This window comes from Poecilia mexicana, unplaced genomic scaffold, assembly GCF_051168715.1.
Source record: "Poecilia mexicana isolate PSO_F unplaced genomic scaffold, ASM5116871v1 scaffold_22, whole genome shotgun sequence".
NCBI classification, from domain to species: Eukaryota; Metazoa; Chordata; class Actinopteri; order Cyprinodontiformes; family Poeciliidae; genus Poecilia; species Poecilia mexicana.
This window is the reverse complement of record NW_028263391.1, coordinates 16106428-16124011: the sequence shown is the minus strand read 5'-3', so window position 1 is coordinate 16124011 and position 17584 is coordinate 16106428. Positions and strand designations below refer to the sequence as shown.

The 17584-nt window shown below is 37.1% G+C and overlaps 2 protein-coding genes across 2 annotated transcripts; both read left to right on the top strand.

Annotated features, from left to right (window-relative positions):
• The first annotated feature begins 2828 nt into the window (after nucleotides 1-2828).
• On the top strand, nucleotides 2829-10787 carry LOC106913894 (cytosolic 5'-nucleotidase 1A-like). The gene is made up of 6 exons (XM_014980331.2): nucleotides 2829-3910; nucleotides 5326-5493; nucleotides 5590-5719; nucleotides 7880-8002; nucleotides 8092-8276; nucleotides 8570-10787. The coding sequence occupies exons 1-6, from the start codon at nucleotides 3785-3787 to the stop codon at nucleotides 8939-8941; spliced, it is 1104 nt and encodes a 367-aa protein (XP_014835817.2). The 5' UTR covers nucleotides 2829-3784; the 3' UTR covers nucleotides 8942-10787.
• Nucleotides 10788-12741: 1954 nt separating this feature from the next.
• On the top strand, nucleotides 12742-15243 carry LOC148152827 (uncharacterized). Its single transcript, XM_088002841.1, has 6 exons — nucleotides 12742-12789; nucleotides 13605-13625; nucleotides 14348-14393; nucleotides 14495-14524; nucleotides 14686-14823; nucleotides 14942-15243. Exons 1-6 carry the CDS (start codon nucleotides 12742-12744, stop codon nucleotides 15049-15051), a joined length of 393 nt encoding a protein of 130 aa, XP_087858967.1. The 3' UTR covers nucleotides 15052-15243.
• Nucleotides 15244-17584: the final 2341 nt, after the last annotated feature.

The following is a 17584-nucleotide window of genomic DNA, read 5'->3' as shown; positions in this document are numbered from 1 at the left end:
GACTTTGTGGGACCAGTTACGTCTTGTCGACACTGCCAGATGCTTTGTGGATGAACAGTTAGATTAAAAGTTTTCAAAGCAAGTTACAGTGCACACGTGTATGATTTGCATACCCAAAATAGCCACGGCAGCTCTGTCAATTTTTCCAAGTAACACCACTTTGAAAATCTTCAAAATAAAGCTCCAAATAAGTTTAAACCTGTTGCCTCTGCTGAAGAGTGACTGTGGCCCTTCAAAACAGAGCTACTGATGCTCTTATGGTGAGTGTTAAACTTTTGTCAAGCGGGCAGATGTTCCTTTTGTTAGGCCCTGCGGTGTAAGGTTGCTTCAGTTGAGTTTAGGACTCTTTCTGCATCTTTTGAATTTAGCCCCTTTCAGTGCTGTCACCCTCTGACCCCCCTCACTCCCCACTTTGAAGACTTTGCCCTTCCCCCTATCCCCTTTCAACCCCTAACAACCCTCTAAGTTGTTGCTCCTCCACCAACCAACACTTCTCTGCTAGTTTTTACATCTTACTCTGTCAGGAGTCCTGTTTATTTGCGTATTACTGCAGCATTGGGGTGTATTTGCATCATTCTGCAGTTAAATGCCTCACTATATCTTGCTGTATCTTATCACATGGGGAATGCAAGTTGTGTTTAATGGCTCTTTTTGTCTCATTTGGCTGCAGATCCTTCTTCCATGAAACTGCTGTTGTTGTCAGGGCCTCTGATAGATCACCTGCTTATGTAACAATCACTGCCTCTGTTTTCCTTCGCTCACCCCACCGAAGGCTGGCATGTGTGAAACACAAGAAAAGACGCAGCGTAATAAGATCTAGGAAATGCACAAGCTTTGCAGGCTTCCTGTTTTTGTGTTAAACTCATTGGAGGCAGGAAGTGAGGAGGAACCGCTGCTTATTTTGCTCTGTAATGGGTGAAATTTGCCACACTGGCTCCCACTCAGGTGATACCTGTTTTACTGGTAAAATGGATTAGGAGGCTGGGGTAACCCTCAATCTCTGAAAGCTAATAACGACAAATCCAATTATGTGACTGCTGATTGCCTGCGCTGCCAGGTCCGCAAATGACGTTTTTTTTATTTTTTATTATTCTTTAGTTTGGAGATTGAAGGCTGTTCTCAGCAGTAAAAAAGATGAAAGACCTTCACTCGACTTTGGTTATGGTGCATTGCTTAAGCAGAATCCCTTTGAGAACAAAGAATCTAGTGGTGGTGAATATGCCCGAGTAGCTGCTTTAAAGGTCTGATTATGGTTATAATAGTCATTTGGCTTGCTTCAAGCCTCCAGGCTATGTGTTAGGGGGGTGGGGCCACGTAAAGAGTAGGGGGGGGGGGGGTTGTCCAGGCTGCTACCCTCTTTGTTCTGGTCTTCTCCTCCCATGCTCAGTTCTTTGTCTCCACCCACAGCTATCTTTATCTGACTTCCAGTTTAAAGCAGAAACAAGAGGTAGAGTTGCTTTCTTTCTTCCTGCTTCTTTTTTCCATTGACCTTTGTTTCCGAGGTATCCTCTAATGTCTGACATGCTTCCAAGGTACAGCACAGGTTTTCTAAAGCCCACCCAAAACCCGCCTATTACCGCTTTTCTTTCCCGCCAGTGTTTCCCGCCACTACAGGGTGCTTCAGCAGGGGCAGGGAGGGAGGAGTGGCTGCACAGCCGGCATGAAGAAAGACGGCCTACCCTCAGCCTCGCGCCAAAAAGCCGGTGCTATTCAAATCAGCTCTGAGGGTGCGGCCCAACTGTCTCGATGCCCTGCTAACCCCATTTGAGCAATGGGCTCCAACACAAAGACAGACAGAAATAAGAGGGTTGCTTTTTAACTCAGAACTCCAACACTTTTAAGTGGTTTTATAAGTGTTGGAGTTAACGCATTGCCTTTTGATTTTATTTTATTTATTTATTTATTTATTTATTTTGCAAAGATATCCAAGAAGTAATTTTATCTCTACTATTACAGTTAAGCTATTTCTTGTAAATCAGGGAATGTACGTAATATGAAACCATAGATTCAGGATCCCCCTTTTTGTTTGACTCAGCATACTAGTTGAATTTTTAAAGATACTCGAACACAAAGTTTTTTGTCAACTTCCTCTGACAGAGTGTTTCTTTCACATCCTCTTTGTCTACGGCCACCCAAAGGTATGAATGAATCTGAAGCATTCATGGAGGAGCTATTGGCCCTCTGCTGCACTCTAGTGGCTCTAACTATCAACTGCAAGAGATGAGTGTTTACAGAATCAGCTTTTTCAAATTCGCCAATCTTATTTCATTCACTGCGCCATACTTCGTAAAGTTTCTAATAAAAATAATCTATGAAATATGTATTATATATACACAAATTCTGGATCTTTTTATCAAATGTATTAAAACTTTATAAAATTCTTTATAAATTTCATTAAATAATGTATAATTTTTAAAATAATAATATAAAAATATTACTAAACCATTTGTATTTATCACTATCTATATCTATATACCGGTAACATATGGATGTGCTTTTTTTTCTAGTAAAATAAATGTATTTCCCTTGTTTCTTTGAAATACACCTCTGATACATTAGGTATTTTAAAGAAACCAATATATTTGAAATAAGTTTACACTTTTTCTGATGTTTTTTAAATTATTTAACTATATCAGAAATTTAGTTTGTATTTTATACATTTAGTTTTGGTCCAGCACAGAAAGTAACATAAATATCAAAATATATACCAGTTCAATGTTTTATTCTAAAAGTGCTATTTGTATAAAGATGATGCTTGTGATGGTCTGCTATCTTTAAAGGTGTGTCTGTTTTATTTTTTTCTTCCTTTAGTTAATCCGTGGTCCTGCTTAGCATCTCCTGCCAGAAACCACCTTGCCTGTCTGGTTTGATAAAAGCTAAATTAACTCTATTAATGATAATTGAATGCTCTTCAAAGCACAGCATGCACTTTCATCTTTTCTCCTTGCCTCACCTGCTTGTTTCTGGCTCCTGGGGTTGGAGGATGATGTATTTCAAATGGAGTCCATGCAGCCAATCAGATGTATAGAACGTATGGGAGTGTCCCATTTGCTTCGACTCCACGCTTGTTGCCTGGAAACTGGGACTGCTGCTTTGTAACTCAGTCCCTGCGACAACCTGGCGAGCTTTCAGGAAGCAATAAACGAGAGAGCCAAGATGGACTGCAGTTCCCACAATGCTATGCAGGATTATGAAATAGTTTATCTTAGAGTATACAGTGCACCTTTTGCTGTAATACTTAACACCTTCTGATGAACAAATTGTGAGTCAGCTGTTACATGAGGGGAGGTGAAAGTATCAGGACACTCAGACGGTTAATGTCCCATAGTGCGCAGCAACCGGTTGTCATCCAGATTAAATCACATGCTCTGCTATGACTCAGGGGAGTCTGACACTGAAAGAGTTAACGGTGGGAGGATGCAGAATGGCTTGAAGTCAGGACAGAGTGTGCAAAAGAGGAGAGCATAGCGCAGCACAGAAGACCCCATCCAGGATTTCCCTCCAAACGATGGTGGACATATCAAACCAAGGTCACAGCTTGAATCTTGTCTGCATCCTCTGTCTTTTCTGCAGCATGTCATATTTTTATATCCGAGTGCCTCAGGAGCTCCAAAATTATTGAGCTCACGTGCTGATGGCTGCAAGACTGCATTCAATTTGGGGAGAGTGAATTTTGTTTGGAGCTTTTGCTATATAAGAGTATTTTAAAGTATATTTAAATAAGAGGGGATCACACTGGGACTCGGTGTGATCCTGAGTGTGAGCTGTGAACTGAAGCAGCACAATGAGTCGAAGCAGCATTCAGACTCTGACAATCAGTGGACAAGATGTGGTGGTCAAGAACGGCAGCCAGAACTCATCGGAAGATGCTAAGGCACTTTTGAAGCCATCCACACCCTCAAAAAAAACGGTGAGTATCTCTCATCATCCCTAATACAGGCTGGGCTACAGCATAAAAAGGTTTGCTGAGGGTAGTTGTTATATGAGGTCAAAATGAAGTCAGACATAGTTCATTGAACTGCGTCGAATAATTTCAGAGTGGCCGTCATTTATTGTAGCTTAGACAAGAGCAACAAAGAGAATATCCAAATTCCATCTAAAATGTATTTTACTGAAAAGTTTGAAACTGGTGTTAGTAGCCAATTAATTATTTAAAGGTTCCAGCTCATTGTAAATAAAATTGCATAGTGATGATGCTATGTGAAACAGGATCGGATGCTCCGTTGTACCAGCTTACAAACGAGCAAGCTGCAGAGGTCGGGTTTCAGATCAGGAGGGTAGATAACGACAAGCGGTGACCTGAGTGTGACCGGCTAAAGCAGCTCACATTCGGGCGCAGACCAGCTTCTGCACCTCAAAGTAAATATTCACATTTAATTGAGATCATTTCCAGGATTACAATTTATAACTGAAAATCCCACTTCTCAATAAAATAAATTAGGTATAGCATAGAAATATCAGCTCAGTTTGTGTAGTGCACAGTATGTGCACCCAATAGTTGCCTGACGGTTACTTTACATGACTTATTACACCAGTGCAGCCCAGAACAAAGGCAATCATAAACTTCTGGGTAAAGCAACATAAGGGAAATTTTGATTTGTTTGGTCATGTGAGCAGGTGTTATGTCATACTGGAAAAATAACACACGTCCATAAAGTTTGTCAGAGGAATGGAAGCATGAAATTGTCTAGAATCTTCTGGAAAATAAAAAAACAAACAAACAAACAAAAAACATTTTATTATGCAGCTTTTTATTTTTATCACAGTTTTTCCTTCCACTCAACCGTCCAATGACATACTTGGATAGAGCGTGCTTAGCACTAACCTTTATTGTCTTAATCTCATCCCTGTGAAAAGTGTCAGTGAGTATCTGCTCGATGACTGTCCAAACCAATATTATTTGTCATAATTGTGTGAAAATGTTATGGTGAATTCCAATAAATGAGCAACATATGCCCCATAAAAAAATTAAAACACAACCCTAAAAAAATGGATGTTTATTACATTTGTTGTCTCATCCAGCAAACATATTAAAGCTGCAGTTGAGACGATATTTTAAAATTCTCATAAAAATGTGTTCAAGTGTAATCAAATGAATGCTACAGTGGGCAGCAGACACTCAAAGAGTTAACGGGTTCAAAACTCTGGTATGTGAAGCAGCATTATCAGCATTGGGAGGCATTTCATGTCACACTCACTTTCAGTCACAGCAGTTCTCTCGCTTTACTTTTGTTCTGTTTGTTCTTCTCAGCGTAGATTTGGATAATTAAGTAGAAGTATCAGGTCCAGTTTAAAATGACGTGTGTTAAACCTGCGACCCTCCAGCCCAAGCCAGAGAACTCTATCACCATCGCGGTGTCGTCCAGAGTCCTGTTCAACATGGATAAGGAGCAGCAGATCTTCGAGCAGCAGGGCATGGAGGAGTACATCAAGTATCAGGTGGCGCATGAAACCGAGCCTTTCAGTCCCGGACCTGCCTTCTCCTTTGTCAAGGTCAGAGGGCCGTCGAATGAAAGTTGATTTTCAAAGCCAGTGTTTGGTGTGTCGTTGTTTTGATTCCCTTTACATCTGATTTGGTTTTATTGCCAGGCCCTGGAGGCAGTCAACACTCAGCTGAGGGACCTTTATCCTGAGAGTGAGGAGCTCTTTGACGTTGTTCTCATCACCAACAACCACGCTTATGTCGGTCTGAGACTCATCAATACCATCAATCATCACCGTAAGTCGTTGATACACAGATCATTCCTAGCATGTGAAACTTTCCCCTCTTTTGACTTAACCTACAGGGCAACTTGATGCTTTTATTCTCCTTTACAACCCTCCAAAACTCCCTTCAACAACCACACAGAGACAGGATACATATTAATTAAAAGATGAGTGAAAGCTAAAAGTACAGTGTCTAAACCTCAATCAAGTATTAAGTGAAAAAAATAAATAAATTAAAAATATTTTCTGGTCTTATATAATAATTTCTAATCCTCCGAGAAACAGAGTTTTGTGTTTTATTAGACACAATCATCAAAAGCAACAGCTTGCAAAATAAATAGCACTCTGTGAAAAAAATTCCTTATATGAGCTTGACTTTTAAACCATATAAGTGAAACAAATATGTTTTTGATAATATTCTAATTTGTCTAGAAAGAAATGCAAAAAAAAAAAAAAAGGATTTGGTTATATTTTTAAATATTTTATGCCATCATCCTGACCAGTGCTGCTTTTCATTAAGATTAAGTTGTTTGTTTTACACTGAGCATGAACACAAGTTTAATTTTTTTACCTACTTCTTTTTGCTAGTGTGAGGTCAGAAAGAAGTCTCAAAATAAATGGCTCTTTGGATTAAATTAAGTAATTTAAATTATTATTATTACTGTTATTTTAAACCTGCTTAATTTTAATCTGTTTGATTAAATTATATTTGAAAGAAAAAATAATTTAGATATAAATTGGTGCATTTAAAAACAAGCAGGTGTGCAGAACGAACAGAAAGTAGGTTGAGATTTCTAAAATAGAGCAAAAACTGATTATCATGTATTGTCCTTTATACATTCCTGTCTCTTGCCATCACTTCAGCCATTATCCTGTCTACTGTGGAGTCAATTAAATATTCATGATGCCTCACTTTATCCTGCTAAGTGTGTTTGCTCAAGTAAGCAGGATCATCCATTTCGCTGCTAAACCTGCTGACCAAAACATTTGAAAGCAACAGAAGCAATTTTAACAGAATCAGATCCTTAAAAAGCAAAACAGTCATGTTTTCACAAACATTCAGAGATTTTTTTTACCTCATTCATAAAGTTATGTACAAATCTGCAAAAAAAAAAAAAAAACCCTCCATAGAGAGATATTATCTCTTTATGTAGCTCTCTTAAAATGTGCTCACAGTAACCTCACTGACTGCTTTTACGTTCTTCGCGCATCACGGAAGTTAGAGTCAAAAATGAAACAGGACAGCAAACAAAAACCTGCAGATGTGTTGGGAGAGCTTGGTGATGAATTGGGTTTTATTCAGGACACTAAGCAGGTGATAAGTGATTTACAAAAGGCTTGGAAACAGATCTGTGACTGAGATTAAACTGCCACAGTTTGACCCGGGTTAGCCCTTCCACTTAGAGATTATTTTCACATTAATCTGAGGGAATGAAAATATTACATTTAGATGGTATGCTTATTTTATTCTTCAGGACTGGCTGTAGCTCTGAGTTAGAATAGTCTCTGGATCCATCTTCCGCTGTATAAAAGCAGAGTGCCTCAGCAGCTGGGTCTTTCTATTCCCTCATAAATTCTCTTCAGATCAGTAATGAAATATTATAAATCAAGTCCAGATGGTGCTGCTGACTAAAGATGACCACAAAAACAGAAATAAACTGACTGTGATTTAAAAATACACTGTGGAACAGCTATTTTTGAACTATTAAATGACTTTTTAAAGCCTCGATTGTTCACAGTCTCCCAGTTCCTGTGTTGACGTGCGTGTGAAATTGTTGTGGTGTTTCCTGCTGGCTGAACTGGGACTGACTGTCGTAACAGTGGGATCTTTCTCATGGTTCACACACCACAATGCAACACAAAGAAATAAATCCTACAAGCTTCGAGAGTGATTTTCTGTCGTGTCTGTGCTAATTTTGATTATAAAGGCAGCATTATGTTGGAGTCTTAGTTATGGAGCCCAACTCAGTTGCTTCAGATGAACAGCAGTGGTATAACTGGACAACTTGAATCTGCATGTTTAAGTTTGCACTGGAATCATACTACTGAGCAAAATTTGACCACAATTGCATTTTTGCATAGTTTTTAGTTTGGCCTGTGTCAAACTGTGGCAGTTTGACCCATGTGTACAAATGCAGATTTGTGCACATTTATTACGTTTCTTCTCTTCCAGAGTTGTTCATTGAGAGATTCTGTATGACTGGAGGAAACAGTCCCATCGGTTACTTAAAGGCCTACAACACTAACCTCTACTTGTCTTCTGACCCAGTCAAAGTTCGCGAGGCTCTGGAACAAGGTATCATGATCACAGAGGGACCTGCACTCTAAGTCTCCAAATACGACATTTGACTTGTTTATGTTTGACGAGTTATGTGTGTGAACCAGGTATAGCAGCGGCCACCATGTTTACCCCGGAGAGGATGACGGAAGTGTCAGAGACTCAGCTCCGCGTTGCTTTTGATGGTGATGCCGTGCTCTTCTCAGATGAATCGGAGCAGATTTATAAGGCTCACGGACTGGACAAGTTCTTTGAGCATGAGAAGGCTCACGAGAACAAGCCTCTGGACCATGTAAAGTACACCAAATGGGGCACTTATCATTGTCATAAACCTGTTTTTGTATAGTTACATAAATGATAAAGCAACACTGATGCTTGTTTTCATTATTCCTAAATTGGTGCATAGTATTATGGAAACAGTGCAAATATTTGAGTATCTACAGAGAGCTTTTATACTCTGAAGAGAGTCTATTAAGTGCATCTCTCTTTCTTTGAAGCTTTTAAAGTCAAATGCAAATGTTTTGGCCAAATGCAGAATTTCAGAGTGAGTAATATACCATCTACTTTCATCTACTCTTCCCTCAGGGACCGTTGAAAGGCTTCCTGGAGGTTTTAGGAAAGCTCCAGAAGAAGTTTTATGCCAAAGGCCAGCGCATGGACTGCCCCGTTAGGACCTACCTGGTGACGGCTCGCAGTGCAGCCAGTTCCGGGGCCAGAGCCCTAAAAACTCTGCGGTCGTGGGGTCTAGAGATCGACGAGGCCCTGTTTCTCGCAGGGGCACCCAAGGGTCCCATCTTAGAGAAGATAAGGCCGCACATCTTCTTTGACGACCAGATGTTTCACGTGGAAGGAGCAGCTGAAATGGGAACAGTGGCATGCCATGTGCCCTATGGGATCGCTCAAAGGGTCCCAGAGAGAAAAGGACTAAATGACAAAGAGGTTTCTTCAATTAAGTAGCAGAAATGCAGCATTTCAGAAGTTCAGGAGTCCATGAGGAACTAATTTTCTGCTGCATGATAAGTGTAATAACTGTTTAAAAGGGGAAAAAAAATCATTTTAAAATCTAACTGATGCACTTTCTTATATGTATCATTACGTCAACCAAAAAATACTTATAGTAATAACCTTACCAGCACCTTGAGTAGATATGTAGTTGATAAATGTTTATTATTAAATGTATTAGATGTATGTCCTAAAGCAACATTAAGCCATTTGACAAAGAAATGTTTGCATATTAATATTAATTCACCAACATTCATTTGTAATCATTTTGCCAATTTGTGGTAAAGAAATTAAACAGATTTTAATACACTTTTTGAAAAGAATAAAAAATTTGCTAATATTGCTAAAATGAGGAAATAAGCTATAGGATTCCTCATTATTTCATTACTGAGTAAAAGCTGACCTGGAAATAATCATTTCCAGGTTAACAAATACATTTCAAGTATTTATTAACAGCCTCAGTGACCACAATAAATGTTTTATAAGGTTATTTTAAATTGGAAATGTGCCTGATATACAAAAAGTATGTATTTTTCTGGCTTTTTATACTTTTCCCCCCATCAAGAGATAAAAAATTTAATAAAAAAAATAAATATAGATGTAGTAAAACTGAAAGATCTATCAATTCCAGTATTTATCGAGAAATAGGAAAAAGGAAATCATGACTATTTTTGTAAGTTCCAGTTTTATGCAAATTAGGAGATTTGTGCAATTCTACTTCATAAAGTGTGCCTTTTATCCCAGTTCTTTCCTTTATGTAATACTGCTTTGCTTTGTGCTTTGTTTGTTTTTGTGCATTATACTTGTTGCAAAAATAATTAATGTTCATGTTTGTTTCAAAACATGAAATCGTGTGCAAATGTCACTTTTGAATTTGTTTGCCCTTGATAAATAGATTATGCAGGCCACAGAAGCTTCAGCGTTTGTTAAAATCAGCGCTACATTCTTCATGTTTGCTGCTTGTTTCTGAATGTTAACCATGTCCAATGCTAAAGCCTGCCTTACGTGACGTTTAAATGTTATGGCACTTATTGTTCTGGCAATGAATCAACACAGGCTTGTGGTGAAGGTAATGTTTGCTGTTAAATGTGGACTTTGTGTCAGTTTCTGTAAAGGAGTGTGCAGTATCTTCTCTTTAAAAACCAAATAAGTTTATTAAACAAATCATTGTAGCCAGTTCTCTCATCAGAAAGCTGATTTTATTTATTTGCTTATTTATTAATTGCTGTGGAAATTAGCTTCACTTCATCTTTATAAGGAAATTATTTAAATAAAGATCAAGAGAGAAACTCCTTGAAAGAGTTTTCACAAATATACCAAAGGGATTTTGTCTAAATATTTGCACTTCTTTTCTATTGTCAGCAGGGGGAGACAGAGCTCTGTTTTTCAAAGGTCATTAATTACGTCAGGCTTCTCTGTAAAACATCTGCAAAAGCCTGAAATGGACATTCAGTGGCCTCAGTGACCACTAAGACCACTTTTCATCCTACTTAATGAGTCTTGAAATCATCAGAGCTGGATATCCACCAGTACTTCACGTTGTTCCCTTGCTTCAACGTCCTATGATGGTGGATCAGAAAATGCTGCTTTTTAAGTTTATCTGGCATAGACAAGACTTAGACCACCGTGGCTCAGTAGAAAGAATGATTTTGTGATCTGTAAGTTGTGATTTCATCTTCCTCCTCTCACATGTACTCCTGAGCAAGGCACTTAACCCCAAGTTGCCTGCAGTTTTTCCTATTGATGTGTGTTTGTATATTTTGAAAAGAGCTTTGGGAGCACTTTATTGAAAAGTGGAGCTAGAAAGGTTCTTCCCTGTTGTTGAATCAGAAACAATGAGCATAAATGAATCAAAATCTGGTTTAGATGTGTTCTGTTTTCTTTTTATATATGTAACAACTGGGTGATCATTTTGGGATGTCAAATCACTCTAGGATAGTTTTCCCCATGTGGATAATGTCTTTCTAACTCTGACCAAACTCTGTTCTTCAATTTCTTTAAGTTTTTTTTTCATTTGTTCTTTAACATCCTTCCTGTTGTCAGACAGGTTCTTTTTAGGTCATGTCTTGAATATGCAAGTCGGATGCTTATCATCCAAAATTCAGCTCAGCTTTAAAGAAAATGAGGTTAATGATAGTTAGATCATGACGTGATTTAACAATTGGTGTAATTATGTTCCCAAATAGGGCAAAATGAATATCTATGTCCTCAGATGACTGAAACTATCATTTGAACTACATTTTGAATTTCAGTATGTTTGCTTAATATTAAAATCTGCTTGATGACACAAAACCTCTAACTGTGACAAAACATAAAAAAATTGAAACGTCTGCTCAAATGCTTTTGTTGCAGCACTGCAGGAAACCACAATTGTGTTGAGTATCAACATGGGAAGTAAAAGCTAAATTTAAACACAATTACCTGCTGACTGTAAGATATACTAGACTTCCTGCTGCCATTCCTCCTCCATTAGCAACAGCATGACATCATCCTGCAGCCTGCTGTTGTTATTGAGGTGTTATGATGTACCATAGTATTTGCACCAGAAATATTATTTTTCTGTACTTATTAGAAAAGTAAGTTAAATAAACAACAACAAAAAACTCACTTGTTTCCAAAGCCATCAGCCATCATTTGTCATGTTGACTAAGAGAAAGTAAAAGCTGTTTTAAATCTTTACCTCCCAGTCAAATTATCTTCACTGTTATAGCAAGTCAAGGTGCTGAGAGTAAGATATAGTAGAGATGAGGTTAACTTGTTTCTGTTATAAAAAAAAAGTTTTTCAAACTGATACACTTAAAAGACTGCAACCACAAAAACTTTCAATAAGACTTTAATTGCTCTTTCATTTTGTAACAGACTGTTTACATTTTGTGAAATAGAGAAAAACTTTGTCTTGTTTCAAATTCCACTCAAGCAACTTTTTTTTAATATATAGGTCATAATGCAAAACAATGCTTCAGGAGTATTAGCACATACCTACACTCCCCTACACATAAACAATATATTTTGTATTTTGTAGGCGATTTTCAGCCGAAGAAGCTGGCCACCCACCCTGCTGCGGCTCCTGCACCGGCTACAGCTGCACTGGCGGCACCTGACAAACCAGCAGCACCTGCAACATTTGACATTGATGTTTGACAAGTAAAAACAGTATCTCAAGCAGCCTCAAACATTTATGGTATATTGTTATAAAGAGAATCTTGCAGCTTTGGCCAAGAACAATAGGAGCAAGCAGGACCTGGAACCAACCTATGTGGAATAAATTCAAACGGAAATATGTCACCACCTCTCATGGCATATACCCTATTGAACTGATAAGGAACGTCAAAACACGCTATTTCATATAGAGGAATATGGCAAGACTTCTCTTTTTACAGATGAAAAATGAACAGGATCTTAACAAAATGCACTTTTAAATAAATATATATTTTTAATAACAGCTTGTATTACTGGTTTTCTGCTATGCCTTTTAAACCAGGCACTGCATTTTCTTAAATTCCTGTTGCTGAAAACATATAATTTACATGGCCATACATTTCTAATGAAGCAATTATGATACAGAAATAGTAATTAAAAATGTTTTAGACACTTTAGCACCCTAGAACAAATGAATTTCTTAAAAACGTAGAACTGTACATTGCCTCGTTGAAATAAAGTTTATTATTATTATTGTCATTATTACTATAAAAAAGGTAGATGTGACACAGTCGTTAAACCATAATTATGCAGTCTAAAGAAAAGGCATGGAAAAGATGATTGAAGTACTGTCACATTGGACACTTGAAACGGCGGTGAAAAAGGTAATTTCTTCATTACTTTGCCAAAAGCAACACATGTTTAGAAGCTAAATGAAGGTCTTACATTTTTTTAACACATGAATTAATAGAACAGAAAAGCTAAATCTGTTCTATCACGACTGGCAAATATGATAACCCATCACATTCCTCATGATTCCTAGAGGCCACTCCCACTTATTCAGGTTTTCATTCATAATATACAGATCTTTACTAGTGACAATAAAATATATATATATATTCCCAGTTTTTAAGGTTTATTGGCTCTAGTGGCCTCAATTTGAAAGTGGTCAGTCAGGAAAGTGGGTAATGGGTGCGGGCGAAGACATGCATCAAGGACATGCATAAGGCATCCAAACACGGGTTGTGCTTTGCCCCTGTGCCACCATCACACCCTCCAGATTTCATATCGAAATATGGCTTTTATGTCATGTCTTTATATCACTTATGCTTATGAGCTCTGTGTGCAGATTGGCTGCTGACATCTGCACCTTCGGGTTTTAACTAAACAGGATCTCAAGTCTCACAGCAATCTGTTGAGAAGAGCCTTCTCACAATTTGACTTGTAAATATTAGTACACCTGTGCTGTTCTTCAGTACAAGACAATGTGAAATTTGTACTCTAATAAGAAATAAATACAGTTGTTTACTTCTAAAGTACTATAAGAGTACTTTAGAAATAAACACTTCTTGGATAAATTAAGTTTTACCTCAACAAAACAGAAGTAGACCGGATCATACCAACTTTTCAGCTCACAATTACAAGGACCTCCCACTGTGGTTTTACTATAAGTTGGACCTTGCTGTCAGTGTTTTAGCAGAACCAGTTAGACCAGCCTCAGGTAAGGAGAAATGTAAAAGCTCTACATAATGCACTTTGAAATTTGTAATTCTGAGTTTGTTAACTGCTATAGGTGTTTTTTAGTGATTGCCAAAATATTTTTAACCCGGCTTTTGAGGTACTGTTTTGATAAAACTGCAATCTGCCTTTTTGCATTGTGAAACATTTAATATCGAGCTTCCTTTTGAAGCTCGATATTAAATCGAGTTAAGATCTTCTGCTGGAAATCACAATACCGTAGATTTCCAACAATGTTAATAGTCTTCAAAAAGAAAGCAACCAAGGGCTAAAGTTGTGAAAATATAAAATTCTGTTTACCAGAAACTACCACAAAAAATATATCCCTGAATGAGATTCCCTGCCATATCTCATATTCTTCAAAAAGAAAAAGGAAAAGATGAAAAACCCAGCATTAATTTCATGTCAAATAGAAAGTTGAATGAATCATTTAAAAAGAGGAGCAGACCTGATGTGAAAGTTCTCCCTCTTCATCCACCATGTTGCTTTCTTGTTAAAATCTGAAACACCTTTATCGTGTTGAACATGTTATCTGAATCACTGAAGGGCTAAATGTGATTTGTATTGGTTTATTAGACTAAGCAAAGAAATGACTGCTTATTTTCAGAGGTTTTAGTTTCTTCCATAGACCTGTGTTGTAAGAGTTTTCTTTAACATTTTAGAGACTACATCCCCTGATGTTACTTTAAAATTCACAATCTGCAGGTAACACAAAACGCAGATATGGACTCTGAAACCATAGAAGAAATGTGTAAGTAATGACGAATGTAAATATTGTTCATTTATATTCATGTCCTCACTTTCTACCATTGTTTTTTGTGTTTTTATCTACTTTTTGTGTTTTGCAAAAAGGTAAGGCCATCATTACGGCATTTTCAGTCGGTAAGTATTTAAACACTTGCAATCCAACCACAACCATAAAGACCCCAGGCTGGGATTCAAACAAAGGACCTGCTTTTGCTCCAATGCCACCAAGTGACCCAATACCACCATTTGCTGAAAAATAAACTGAAATATTTTTTTCCTCTGCTGTGTTCCTGCAGGAGGTGTTGTGATTATGAGTCCTGCTCTTCTGGCTTGGCTTGGCTTCACCTCAACTGGTATAGCAAGAGGCTCCTTTGCTGCATATCTGATGTCACTGTTTGGACCAACCTGGCTGATATCTATGTTACAGTCAGCTGGTAAATTAAATATTGATCTTTTCAAAACAAAAAAATTATTAAAAACATTTCTACATTGTGATGAACTGTATGATAAAGTTCTGCAGCTGAGAGAACTAAAATATATGTTTGTTTTTAGGTGCTGCTGGATTAGGATGGTTTGGCATATCAATTTCTGCTCTGGTTGGAAATACTATGGGGAAGATCATATCAACTGTTTGCAACGTAACTGTAAAAAATGAACTATGATCCCTAATACTGATGTAAGACTGATGGTCTTTTCTCCATAATGTCAAAAAAACGGTTTGTCTTTTTGTTGACATTCTTAGGGAACCACTACAAATAGATGATGCAGTAAATAAAAGATGTTTTTAAGCAACATGTTTGTATCTGCACATTTGGACACCACTTTCAGTCTTAAATAAAAAGAAATGATTTTGATGATTCTCCAGGGTTTTTCTTTTTAAATAAGAGATGAGATTTTGGGATCAATGCGCCTAAACAATAGAAACATTGTAAATCTGAATAAAGTGTAAAGATGTGAGAAGAAAACTAAGGTTTGTATTTAACCTTGAAGCCGCAGTATGTAATTGTAAAATGTATTTTTACATATTTGTTCAAACACCATCTCTTATGACGCAGATAATCTTTGAAAAGATTGAGCTCCTCCATCTTCTCCCAGTGCTACTGTTCCTGGCTACAAAAATGCACCACACCCGGTCAAAAACAGCCAATCAGAGCCAGGACATACTCCTTAGTGCTGTCAATCAAGCTTGTGCACGCACTGTTTAATGTGCTGATGGCTGAGAAACAACTTACCTTTACAGAAAAATTGTTTATCTAGTATTCATGACAGGCTCAATCTACTCAATATGGTTTAAGTTTACACTTAAAAGAGACTTACATAAAGTAAAAAAAAAAGGTTAATATGTAGATGAGCATGACTGAGAGGTTCAGTATCTGAGGCGATTATCTCATTAAACATTTGTTTTGTGTCTGCAGCTAAAACAATGTACAACACGCCTATAAATGGGTAAATTACAGGAAGAGCACACCCCAGGGCACACCTGTTCTTTTTTTGAAACAAAAACATATTGGCAATTAGTGCTGCTAATTAGTTTCATTTATCAAATTTTCAAAAACAAAAGAAAATATGATTACAATCTGACTATTCTGCTAGCAGCTGACCCAGCTTGTTCCTCAGCTGCTATCAGTTACGCTGCGGAAATGTACAGCAGAACAGGCAGACGTCAAAAAAATAAAAAATAAATAAAAACTTCACACACAGTTTGCAGGCAGAAGAACTGCTGTAGACTGTAAAAAGCTAAATATACCAAACATGTTATCAGATGCTACTTTTTTCCACTCTGTGGTCCATGTCTGCTATTGACCCAAAGCAGAAAGAGATTGTTTGAATCCTAACATTCACCATCATTATGATATATTTCAGGTTTTCTTTATGTGCTGCAGCCTTACATGAGCATTGCAAAACCCAGTGCTGACTGCGAACATAATACTCACTCTTACATATACATATTATTTTAAAGCAATAATTAAACTTACACAAGACTGACAGTCATTCTTCAGGCTAGTTTGCCAGAATTTAAAAATGCCTATGCAATTTTTACCTCAGTTCTTTTGGTACTGAGGTAAAAATCTTGTTTAATTTATTTATTTTCTTATTATAAATGTCAAAAGTGCTTTATTTGTTATGACATTTAAAGTAGATAAAATTTAAGAGAAAAAATTCTTTAAAATAAGATTGCTCAACATGCTCATACCAAAAAACCTAGAGCAGTTTTCAATTATATATTTGGTGCCGAGACTATTCAAAAAGGGCAACAAGATGTTCTGGTAAAGTCATTAATAAGAAACAGATAGGTTTTGTGCTTTAAAAAAAAAAAATTCAACAGACATTATCAGATGCTACTTTTTATTTGCATTATTTCCACATGGGATCATTGACTACCAGTATCATCACAAGTTTTCTTAATGTCCTGCTGATCTTCATGTAACCTGTGTAAAAACCACCACAGGCTGTAAACACTCACTGACGCCCTATCTTTACACATTGCCAGGTTTTAAAACTGACTGTAATTTTTACCTCAGTTCTTTTAATTTCACATCTTGTTGCTTGTAAGTTTATTAGGAGTGCCGAATACACTTCACCGCATCTTGACATCACGAACAAAGCAATTGTAGTCAATGAGTGGTGCTTATTTTACTTGTAAGCTACATTTAATTAAAATCAATGAAGCTTGCTCATCAGTTTATACAGCTGAATCCAGAAGAGTACAAACACAATATAAAAAGACACATAATGAATATTTTGAAGTGTCTGAAGTGATGTCAGAATACAGCTCTCTTGTTTTAGGTCAGTTAGTAGAACCACTTTTTTTTTCTACCTGCTAAATGCCAGAATAACGGCATTTAAAGCAAAAACATAATTTATCAATATTGTTGCAGATAAACAGATAACTAAATGCTTGACCCAAGTCATGCAGTTGAAAAGCAGTTCTGCAAAAATAATTAGTAAATGTAGGTAAAATTCTGACTTCGGGAAAAAATAATCACATTTAAAAAATGCTTTAAGATTAAATACTAAAAACATATTTTGATAATGAACTCACTTTAAGCTGCTTGTTTTTTATTGACCTCACAGCTGTAAGTCGCTTTAGGGTTCTTGGAGGAAACTACTTGTATTGATGCACATATTAGGCAGGGGAGCATTGTGACAAAGAAAACCTGAAATATGGCATTCTTCTCAAATCATTGTACACAT